The sequence below is a fragment of the Protobothrops mucrosquamatus genome, unplaced genomic scaffold (assembly GCF_001527695.2).
Source record: "Protobothrops mucrosquamatus isolate PMUCROS unplaced genomic scaffold, P.Mucros_1.0 scaffold1795, whole genome shotgun sequence".
NCBI lineage: Eukaryota > Metazoa > Chordata > Lepidosauria > Squamata > Viperidae > Protobothrops > Protobothrops mucrosquamatus.
Genome location: NW_015387933.1, coordinates 76,924 through 89,488, shown reverse-complemented (window position 1 = coordinate 89,488; position 12,565 = coordinate 76,924). Strand labels below are relative to the sequence as shown.

General features: G+C 39.7%; 1 protein-coding gene across 1 annotated transcript in view; it reads right to left on the bottom strand.

Moving 5' to 3' along the window:
* Window positions 1-3,059, bottom strand: part of EMILIN2 (elastin microfibril interfacer 2) — a 28,596-nt gene extending 25,537 nt beyond the window's left edge. Inside the window, exon 1 of the mRNA XM_015823189.1 lies at window positions 2,775-3,059. Coding sequence (XP_015678675.1) covers window positions 2,775-2,890 — 116 coding nt within the window. The 5' untranslated portion in view covers window positions 2,891-3,059. The remainder of the gene's footprint in view (window positions 1-2,774) is intronic.
* Between the last annotated feature and the right edge of the window lie 9,506 nt (window positions 3,060-12,565).

Genomic DNA, 12,565 nt, shown 5'->3' with positions numbered 1-12,565 from the left:
TCCCTGCTTGCACATAACCATGGCAGGACATACTCCATACTCTTTTTTCTGCTATTTTTTGCCTATTACAAAAGAAGAGCCCTGTTGGTGCAGCAGTTAGAATGCAGGCAAACTCTGCCCACAGCCTGGAGTTCAATCCTGATGGGGCACTCAGCCATCCATCCTTCCGAGGTTGATAAAATGAGGACCCATATTGTTGGGGGCAATATGATGACTTTGTAAACTGCTCAGAGAGTGCTATAAAGCTCAATGGGGCGGTATATAAGCCTAAATGCCATTGATATTGCTAAATGCTAATAGCGTATTTAGCACTCTGCATAGAAAGAGTGGGAGAAAATAGGCAAGAGTTTTGCTGCCCTAAAACTACCTATATATACTTGTTCCATTTGAGAATAGATACTTGCTTGAATTGTATTGTAACTTTTATTTTATTTATTATAAATACTCTTAGAGCTCTTGGATTCTTTTTCCTTGATTGTTTCCAATCCAGATTGTAAAGAGGGAATAACAGAATAAGAGTTAGAAGGGACCTTTGAGGTCTTCTAGTCCAACCCCTGCTCAAGCAGGAAACCCTATATACCATGTCATACAAATGGTTGTCCAGTCTCTTCTTAAAAATTTACAGTGTTGGAGCATTCACAACTTCTGGAGGCAGGTTGTTTCACTGATTAATTGTTCTAACTGTCAGGAAATTTCTCCTTAGTTTTAGATTGGTCCTCTCCTTGACTAGTTTCCATCCATTGCTTCTTGTCCTGCCTTCAAGTGCTTTGGAGAATAGGTTGATCCTCTCTTCTATGTGGCAGCCCCTCAAATATTGGAACACTGCTATCATATCAACCCTAGTCCTTTTTTCATTAAACTAGAGATACGCAGTTCCTGCAACCATTCTTTGTATGTTTTATCATCCAGTCCCCTCATCTTTGTTGCTTTTCTCTGCACTCTTTCTAGAGTCTCAACATCTTTTTTATATTGCGATGACCAAAACTGGATGCAGTATTTATTCCAAGTGTGGTCAATATTGCATCTAGGGTGCTCATTCTGCTTTGAAACATGTTTAGTGCTGTCTGGGAGTAGCACTAAATCCATGTTCAAAAGAACTCAAGTATTAATGATATCAATTGATGATTGGGCTCTCTTTGATTAACCAATAAAAAAAAATGCCATCTCTGGATGGCAAGATGGGTGACATATAAATTTAATAAAGACAAGACATGCTTTGACAGTTAAACATATAGTCTAAGCACTGTCAACATGTGTTTTCATCAAGGGGAAGACCAGCCTGATAGCATTCATACGCTATAAAAACAGCAGAGAATATTATTTTGCTGTCAGAAATAATAATCTCCAACTGAAAAGAAGCACAATCTGAACTTAGACATCACATAGAGAATAACTATTGGATTGTGTGCTCAAGAGTGCATACGCTGCATTCATTACAATTGGTTCGACTGTTGTTTGTTTTTTGTTAGCCACTAGGGCAGTGATGGCGAACCTTTTGGAGACCAAGTGCCCAAAAAACGCCCCGCACCCCACCCCACTCCGTGCCCCACCCTGCCCGCGGGGCCACCCACCGCCTCCACGGCCCACCACAGATCGCCCAGGTGGCCCAGCAGCACCATGGCGGCCACGTCCTCCACCCACATCCCGCAGTATCATCTGTGTGCGACGGTGTGCGAGGGCGGAGTTTTGTCCCTGCTACCAGGGTGACATGTCCTTGGCTGCACTGCTCTGCGCGGGCCTCGCCCGCGGGTAACTCTCCACTGAGGGAGCTGCTGGTGAGGAGGGGGCTGTGGGGTGAGGCAGGGCTGGGATGACAACACGCGTGCCCACAGAGAGGGCTCTGAGTACCGCCTCTGGCATGTGTGCCATAGGTTCGCCACCACTGCACTAGGGCTAAAATCGTTTGTCCAAAATTTTTTGGCCTGCCATAGATTGGTATGACACTCTTACAGTGATTAAAGTGTAGATAAATTCATTGGAGAACTGTCAAGTGTCACTCAATAATCCTAACTTTAAGTCATTAGTGGGGGTGGGGAGTACAACAATGTCAAAATAAGCAGAAGTATCTGACTGGTACTGAAATTCAATGGCAGGCAAACTGTTTTGGGTTGGCTAAAAAGGAACCAGATCTCTAAATTCAATCAAAGGCAGGATACTGTACAAATATTCCAAAAGGAAGAAATGAATCACAAAATAAACGTTGTAGAAGGAATCAGCCAATTCCAGTCCTACACGGTTTCTACTTAGTTCGAGCTAGGAAACTCATGGAAGGAAAAATCAGGCACGTGTGAACTCAGCCCAAGTTCTTTCAGAAGATGGCAACTCCAACAGGCCCTGCTTCCCAGCCCAGAAGGTGTAAGTGACTACTACATGGATCAGGGAAGAGGTTCCCTCGGCTCGCCAATCCACCCATTCTCCGTTTTGCCACCAGGCAGCCATTTGCTCCAACTGGCCGGGTTTGAGAAGAGTTATCCAACCCGCTTCTGACCTCGCCTCTTCCGACCTGTCAACACCAGGGAGAAAAGCCGGGATTCAGCCCCCTATCCAAGAGACGGGGGACTCCACCCGTCGATTCTGGCTTTTACATTATTCACCCTGCAGCATTACAAATGGCAGGAAAATAATACGTGAGCCCGCAAAGGTCTCTGTACGCAGACGGGGGGGAGCGGGGGGGAGAGGCAGACCTGAAATGTCCAAATAGTTTTCCCGAGGCCCGGAGAAGGAAAGGTGGATTGGGGGAAAAAGCCGGGTCGGAGGGGTGGAGGGAGTCTTACTTGTTTCTGGCGCCCGGACGACCTGGACCCGAGTGGGGGGAGACCAGACTGAGGCAGCCCCCGAGAGATAAGACGAGCGCCACAGCGCAGCCGAGGGGCTTCCCAAGCAGCTCCATTTCCGCTCGAACGGGCGCGCCACCCGCTCACTTTGACTCGCGTGGGAAGCGGCGAGGCGTGAAGATGCAGAGCCGCCGGGGTGGGATTCGCCTGCCCGCTGGCTACTCTGTGCGTTTGCTTCGTGGCTTCTTACACGCCTTTTCTCTTCTCCCGCCACTTTTTTTTTGCTTCACTTCGGTTCAGTTCTCCCGCTGAGATTTTCCACCGGCGCAAGAAATCCCACCGACTCTCTCTCCGGCCCGCTCGCTTCTTCCCTTCTTCTTCCTCCAAAGTTTCCGCCCTCCGGTTCGCACATCCTACCCGAAGGGTGGCTAGCCTCCATCTCCTCCTCCTCCTCCTCCTCCTCCCCCCCTTTCTTCTCTGACCAAACAGCGTGCAACCCTTTCTCATTCTTGCTAAGGAGAAAGGCACAAATTGCTCCCGGCGTTCTTCTGAGAAGAGCGTGTGGAGAGTTGAGGAGAAACAGCGTGTGGTGGCCGTGAGAAACTAAGTGGTAGTGAAGGGTTTGAGACTGGTGCCTATTCCTGACTCTTCGAGCAGTCACGCAAGCACCCCGGATGCCTCGCCTTCATCCCCTCACTTACGGAGCCCTTTGTCAGGAGGCCTCTTTAATCTCTCTCTGCTGGGGAAGGCTTAGCGGAAAACTCCGACCAGAAGGAGTTTTAGCTTCCAAACCGTCCCCTCCCTGGCCCTTTTCGTTCCATTCAGCTGAGGACTGGTTGAACCTTTTCCTTTTCCAAGAATGCTCTTACACAACACGTCCAAAACAAGCACTCAGTATGTTTAAGCACTTTAGTAAGCAGCTAGACAACCCCTGCCTCCTTATTTATTTATTATTTAAATTTATATACTGCCCTATCTCCCTTACGGGACTCAGGGCGGTGAACAGGCGATAATAAAAATCACAATAAATATTAAATAAAAAGCCTGCTCTAAAATACCCCCTATAAAAACCCCTACCAAAACACAATCAAAACTACGCCAGGCCGGCCGCATGGAATAGATGGGACATTGTTTCAGGATTTTGGACATATTCTGCAAGAAAGTCACTTTGAGATGCCTTGGCTCAAAAACTGTTGGCCCGTGATGCAGCATTTTCCCCATTTAAAGGTCATGAGTCATGACAACAAAAGTTTTAGTAGTACATAGATAGGCCAAGAAAGTTCCTTACCTTTAAAGGCATGCATATACTGCACAATTTATTTTGCTATCATACCTTGAGGATACATCATGGTTCACAAGACCTCTTACTTGAAGAAATCTCATTAATCATCTGCTTTTACACCAAATACAAAGTTACTGAACAAAAAGCATGCAAACTTGTCTAGCTGAATAAACTTACAACTATATGCTTGTTGACAACAATTTTCAATAGCAATAGCAATATCTCTTAGACTTATATACAGGTTCATAGTGCTTTACAGCCCTCTCTAAGTGGTTTACAGAGTCAGCATATTTCCCCCCAACAATCTGGGTCCTCATTTTACCGACCTCGGAAGGATGGAAGGCTGAATCAACCTTGAGCTGGTGAAAATTGAACTTCTGGCAGTTGGCAGAATTAGCCTGCAATATTGCATTCTAACCACTGCACCACCACGGCTCTTCAAAACTTGAAATAAGTCATAACTTCAGTATAACAGAACAATGTCCTTGAAGGCATGAAAATTACTGTTTCGGATGTAGAAGATGTTTTGAATATAAATTAGGACACATTTGTAAGTTGTGAGGAAATATTTGTTCCATGAAAAGCAATTACACATCCATCTCAATAGATATATGTTTGTATTAGTAATTTTAAAGCTAGTTTTTAATATACTTTGAAGAAAGAACTTAAGGTTTTCTACCAGTCATTTGAAAGGCATCTATATGCCTTTGACTGAGCTAGAAGTTTTGATGAGGAAAATAGTGACAGCATAGGCTATAACAAATTGCAGAATGTGCATGTGTTTTTGTTTTGAAAGGGAAAAAAAATCACAAATGTGTGAAGTCTGGTAAATGGAATGGCATGCATATAATTAATAATACAATCCAATACATCTTTAGGCAATATAATAGTATGTTCCCTAGGGTTCAATGGAGCTTACTTGATGGCAAGAATAGAACAGCATCATAGTGTAAATATGTTTTTAAAATTATATATCTTTAATAAATAGGAGGAAAGAAATGAGGAATTAATGCTGATGTTACTAGCTTGAATAAGCAGTTTTCTAAAGTACTAATCTTTAAACATATGTACACAGATCATAAACATGCTAGCCAAATTTCATAATTCGTGACCAATAATACCAATACAGAATTACCAATAACTGTAATACTGTACTTCTATTGAATTCTTACTGACTTACTGACCAGTCATTCAGTGACTGTTGGGATAGTGCTGAGTGGTACATACCGCTTATCCTTGAAGTTCCAGCCATCACATCATCTTTGCACTCGTGTGATCACTACTTGGGCTCTTGGCAAACAAGAAATGGGGAAATTGGCAAGGAAAGTTGTAAATCACTCAGATAAGTCCCTCCAAATCTCCAGGCACAAGGGCTCCACTGCACCATCCATCCTCTGGCTTCCCTGCTACACCATCTATCCCTGGTCTTCCTAACCTTGGGCTTTGCTGCACTACCCACCCCCTGATCTTCCAACCCTTGCATCCTACTGTGCCATCCACCTCATGGCCTTCTTGTGCTTGTGCCTTGCCACAGCACCCCTCATCCCCAGCCTCACCCAACTCATGTAAGGCTTGTACCAGGGCCTTGTCAATCCCCCCCCCCCCCCCCGCAGCACTTCCATGCTCCTTACCTAGGACTACTGCTGCTTCTCACTTCATGACTTGTGTGGCAAGTAGCACTTGTTAGTAAGTGATACAGCTGTATGATATTGCACTTTATGATCACACCATTTAACAATGTAATTCCAGTCTGAATTGCCATCAGAACCTGAGGACTACCTGATTCTTTATTCTTCAACAGCTATATATAAGCACACCTGTATTTCAAACGTCCAAATGGACCACAAAAAAGAGACAATGTAATTTCTCATTCCACCTTCAGACAGGAGGGTTGCATGTATGAACAGAGACACATCACGAGCTTTTACTACATAAACAAATGGGTGACACTAATTCCTGAGAGAGAGAGAGAGAGAGATTGCAGCATCTTCTTGTACCTCTGCTGGATATAAGATCACCAGGCTTTCAAATTTGTCAAAATTTATCAGATGCCTCAGGATGAGACCATGCCTTAATCAGTTGTGTTAGATTAGCGCAAGAACATTCTATTTTTAATTTACTATAATTCTCTTTAAAAAGTCCTGCAACCTATATTACTTATAACAGCTCAAAGGAATCAAGAATGAAAGGAAAGAGGGATTCTTAGTATGTTCCTTAACATATTTTTTCATCTGGGTGACTCAGGCAGCCATTAAAAAGAACAGCTACTGGCCAAGTATGAATTTACTAGTTTTAAAACTTCTCTTTTCTTTCTCTAGCACCTCTATAACATTATTCAGGAAAGTTTTTTTCAATTTCCCATTGCCCTGGGATTTCTCAATAGGCTCTCATCCAAATACTAAATAGGTCCAATCCTTCCTTAGCTTTTTTTGAAATCACCCAAATGCTTCTATGACAAAAATAATGTGTTTGCTGAAGCTCTTTCTATGTTCAGTACTGAATGATTAAACATCAGTTGTGACTTGATCAAAATAACAGGAAATACTGTCATGCCTGTATATAGAAAACATTTGCCTTGATTTACTACCCCATCAAGTACAATCTGTTTTGAGTTGTGGTGAAAATTACATCCAAATTCCAATGATTCTAGATAGCAATCTTTATTGTATAATCAAAGTAGTAGAGAAAATTAATAGTGACATATCAATTTCTTCCTTGTAGTGGAAGTAATAGAGCTTTAAAACAATCAATTGTTTCATAAGGATTTTGTCCCCATTACTTAGGGATATGAGAGAAACTAAACATTATTTTCTAAAATGTACCTATGCTCTCAGCTTATGACTAATTGCTTTCTTTTCCTTGAAGTCGTCCCAAGATGTAAAAACATTTTCCATATGTAGTATAATGTTTGCTAGTTTTGCTCTTACCATTGAACCAACAAGGATTTATTTGTTCCTTACAAATATAAATTTTAATATTAAAAGCTACTATCATGCAATTTGAGTGGAAATTTAAATTCAGCAAATAAAATACAGATAATATTATTAGTATTTAAATTTGTAAAATTGAGAAATACAGAAAACCAAACATACTGGTAGTCCTTGTTTAGTAACTGTGCAGTGACCACTCATAATTACAATGGTGCTGAAAAAGTAGTTTTGTGATTAGCCCTTGCATTTATGACCTTTGCAGGTCTGTAAAACAAAGGAAAGCTGAACGTCAGGTAGTCCTCAGTTAATGAGTTGTTCAGCAACTATTCAAAGTTACAGTGGTACTAAAGGAATTATGGTTAGCACCAGTCCTCAAGATCTGGCCATACCAACTCCCTTGCAGTCATATGATCACCATCTGGGAACTTGGGAGCTGATTCACAATGATTGCAGCATCCTGCAATCACATGATCACAACTTTTTGTTATCCTGCATTTGTTATTTTTTATAAATAACTCAACATGATGAACATATATAATTCTACTTCCTTCTCCTATTTTCCCCTCAACAACAATCCTCTGGGTAGGTTGGGCTGAGAATGGTTGGTCCAAGATCACCCAGTTGGTTTTCATGTCTAAAGCAGGACTAGAATTTAGTTTGGTTTATAGTTATAGTTCTATAGCTGGTTTCTAAGCCAGCACCTTACCCTCAACAGCAAACTTCCCTAGCACCCTCCCTGAACCTCACTGCACTCACACCACACCTCCTTGGCCAGTTGTGCACCTCTCCCACCTGCCACCAACCATCCCAAGACCCATTGCACTCATGCTGCACCTCCCCCACTACTTGCACACCCTCCCACCTGATAGCAGCCACCCCAAGCCCCATTGTGCTTGTGCATGCCTCCCCAGCCATTCAGCAGTCCCACCTGACAGCAGTCGTTTACCTGCCTGCTGGCCTGTTTGCAAGTAACCTGGGACTTGCATGTTCCTGCTGGCTTGTCTGCCTGAGTTTAGTTGTTGAAAACTGATGTCGAGAGGAAATACTTGCTTAATTTCCTACAATTTTTCATTTAATGATTGCAGCGGGGACTGCAGGGATTATGGATATTAAACAATGTGATCATGTGACATGTGCATTAGTGACATTATTGCATCAGTTAGCAACAGAAATTCTGGTCCCAATTGCCATTATAACTCAAGGACTACCTGTAAGATAATCAGCACAGCTGCAGTTCCACTTTGCGACCACTTTGCTTAACAACAGTCACTAAACATGGACTACTTCTGCAGAAGAAAAATAGGAACTTTAATGGAAGACTGGGAAAAAGGTTAATTGATACAATAGAGCAATGTTTCTCTAAGCATGATCCAACAATACCCGGAGGTTCCTCAGGACCCTCTTAAAGGTCCACAAAATCAAAATTATTTGCTAGCCTACAGTATATTAAAAATATCTTAGAATCCCATCAATTGTGAGAAGCAATAGTAGCAGCAAAAGCCATGACTTTAATTTTAAATATAGTAATATTGATTAAATATAAGCTCTGGGGGGACCTCCATAATTTTTTAAAATGGGAAGTGGTTCTGAGAGAAAACGTTTAAGAAGTGGGGGGGGTCAACCTATTCCCCAAAACACCTGAGGGCAGGACAAGAAACAATAGATGGAAACTAATCAAGGAGAGAACCAACCTAAAACTAAGGAGAAACTTCTTGACAGAACAATTAATCAGTGGAATGACTTGCCTTCAGAAGTTGTAGATGCTCCAACACTGGAGGTTTTAAAGAAAAGACTGGTCAACGATTTGTCTGAAATGGTATAGAGTTTTCTGCTTGAGCAGGGAGTTGGACTAGAAGACCACCAAGATCTCTTCCAACTTTGTTACTCTGTTAAATACTTCAATAGAGTACCCTTCATAACTTTGTTAAGTTGCAGAATAGATTGCAAGCCTAGTTCCCAGAATACCAAATCAATATGTAGTTACAGTAGTTGCAACAGAAAGACTGGCTGTAGGGAATGGTTCTATTGTTTGTTTGTTTATATTAGCAACAGCCTCTATTTTCTATGAAATAATTAAAAAAAAATAGGATGGTTACTTTGTATCTTGTCACTTTGTCATCATGCTAAGACATTGTTTTAAACTTTTATTAAATAAAACTCAATTGTTTGTTTGTGCACTTTTTAAGCCATTATCTGTTGCTTACAAATGATTGGACTCACACAATGTGCTAATCAAATACAGTACCAAACAAATCTTGACTTATAATATTAACTTATAAATAAACTTATAATGGTTTATAAACCATTCTAAGTTTCCAAAGTTTATCACAAGTACCCTATTTATAGATGCAATTGCTTTATGATAAGTGGAGATACCTGCACAAATATCTGATGAAACCATATCATATATTAAGCCTTACATATTTATATAGCTGCCAAATTTCTAACTGCACTGTAAAAGAAAACACATCCATTGGCAGTAGCAAGGCTAAAATAATTGTGTCATGTTGAATAGAAGTCTGGAGTATGGATTGCAGCCTTAAATGGCAAACTATCTTTGGAAGACAATCATATGGACTTCATTACTCACACCCTGAAATGTATGAGTGTTCAGAATTTTTTAGGTTTTCACTTTTAAGAATTCTCCCTCTAAATTCATATTTAATATGCCTGCCTAAAAACATTAAATGCATTTCATGAGGAATAACAACAATGCAATATTATAGATAGAAAACTAATATGTATAAATATCTCCCTTTTAAGAGTTTTCCAGTAAAATTGGTCCTTTCCTGTAATCTCTGATCTGGTGGAAGAAATGATTAAAGAAAACCTATAATCTTTCTTTGACTCTTAGTATACTTAATGGATCATAGTTCACAAGCCTCAAGAAAAAAAGCTTCCTTGAATTCAAAGACACATAATTCCAGATAGCTGGCCTTAGTAGTACAAAAAATTATTTCAAAATCGAGACTCCTACCATGCTTTCTGTGTGCACTCTCACATATTTTGGCATTTTAACTGCATAATGCTTGGCTGCAACGTCTAAAACTGTAAAAGATTTTATTGCAGAATGTGGCCAGTATATGAATAATGTAAATTCATTCTTCCTTTAAATTAAACCAGAATCCTTCCTTGGTGTAAAAAAAAAAAAATCTACTGGAAGCACCAATCTTAAGCTGCTGCCTTAATGAGAGGGATGGCATGTAAGAGATAACAAGCATGGTCCAAAGATAGTCTTCAGACAAACAGACAACAAAAAGCATGTAATTAAAAGAGTTTTTTGTTTAATGCTGCAATTTCAATCTTTAAATAAAAGAACTGCAACTTGTAAGAACAGTTTCCCCTTTTGGTAACAGTGTTATAGCAAAAAGGTAACTTCTTCACATAAGAAGATTCTGTGATATGAACGCTTCACAACCAGATTTTGTGAACTGTTTTATGATTATTTAGTATTTATATATATATTTATTATGTCTCATTGGTTTTTTTTATTTAGTATCTTTAGGTTGGGTTTTTTTTTACAATTGCAATCATTCTGATTAGATAAAAGAACAATATAAAAACAAATGAATATTTATTTCAATTATCTATGGGCTCCTTCTCAACCACTGAGAAAGATTAACGAGTTTTTTTCCTTGAAACCAGGGCACAAATTTGACATACCTAAGAAATGTCTTCTGCCTCCTAATAAGCAATCAGTCTGATTTTCAACACTGACAAGATTATCTTACATTTCATGTAAACAAGTCTTTCTTCCAAATACTCTTCAAAAAGTAGTTTGTTTCAAAAAGTTAATGAAGCAAGCAAGCAGTATATGATAATATCTCAGCCTAGCTTAATCTGTGTTAAACAAAAAGTATTTAAATTATTCTCTACATTTCAAAACCAATTATAGTTTTGTTCTGAGAGAGGGTAGAATAATGGGAGGTAATTTTGTTCTGAGTTATTGAACAAGAATAGTTGTATCAGAATCAAATCAGGTGGTTTTTTTTTTATTCTTTCCCTTCTAGAACTGGGATTAACTAAACAATATTTTTTTCTAAAATTGTTCACTAGTTGTGAACTTCCCAAAAACAAATAATTTTGTCACTTTATAGCTGAAAAACCTCCCAACTAACTGAATAGGTGTATCACGCAAAGTCAAGTTTATTTAATCAGTTTGTTGAATAAATCATAATGTAATGTAACTTTATGCCATAATCTATGATTTACAAAATATAATTGGCAGGCCTCATATAAATCTTCATCCAAACAAAGCCATGCCTGAACACTATGTACGAACAAGGCAATAAAGCCAAATTGTTTTTCAGTATTACTATAGACTGCATTTCTTGAGGGCAAAATTCTTGCAGTTCCTGAAGATTTTGTAAGACACATAATCAAGGGCCAAATTAGCAGAAAGAGAACTAGCCAAATTCAGAGCCAGTTTGAGTTGTTTGTGATGATTTTGTGGGCTTAGAAAGCAAATCAAGATCCCAATGAAAAACCTAAACTGACATAAAAAGCCAAAGAGGCATTGTGAATGTTTAGGCACTACTGAAATAGTAACTTTAAGATTTTATAGAATTACTCAAAGAGTCATAGAGTTGGAAGGGATCATTTAGACATCCTTCTGCTCAGTGCAGGAATGCAAATTTAAGTTCCCAGTAGGGAATTTTAGTCTCTAGTAGGTGTGTGAGAAGCACTACAGATTTGGTTTGTTAGTTACCTCCATGTTCTGAATTGCTTTATTTCACTGGAGCAGAATTACCCAGTTTGCTTTGCCAAAACGGCCTTGGTGACTTCAGACCACCTCCTTTTATTCTTCTCCCATATATAGTCTGTTGGCTTCCTCCTGAAGGAAAGTGTCCAGTCTGTGCTGATTCATAGGTGGAAATTTCTGTAGACAGCCTCAGAGTTATTTTCGTCAATCATTAGATCAGAATGGATTGGAAAGAAGAAATCTAAGAGAATTTAGATTTCTGTAACAAACAAACATAACATCTAGAGCAGAATACCTTTGCTGATTTCCAGGACTATTGTTCATGCATTTTTCAGAATAACACCTTTTTCTAATTTAATATGAACAAACACTTAATATTATGACCCAATGTAGCACTGAATTCAGTCATTTTACCTCAATTTTGTACCACTTTACAGTGGTACAAAACTGTATCACTGAAAATTGGTATATTTCTCAGAATCACTAAGTGCAGTTGTAATTTCCCACTATTAAGTTCTTCAATTTAGAATAAGGTTAATATCTGAAAATTATAACTTCTGAAAAGTCAAACCAGTAATCTTTTTCATAATATTGTAATTACAATGCAAGAGAATTCAGGGTTTTAAAAAATATTATTAAATTTGACCTTTCCAAGGTAAGATGTTTAACAAATAGCTTTTCAGGGACTTCCGGTGGCAGGCGATTTCGTCGGTCGCAGCTGTTTGCTGCCTCCCGCCTGTTTTGCGTAAAAGCCGGTTTGACAGCCAGCATCAGCTGTCAAACGGCTTGATACCTTTCCCCTGGGCATAAGGGGATAGGTGAGCTGCCCGGGGTAGGAGTTGAGTTCCCGAGTCGTCCTATATGGACGATGTAGGCG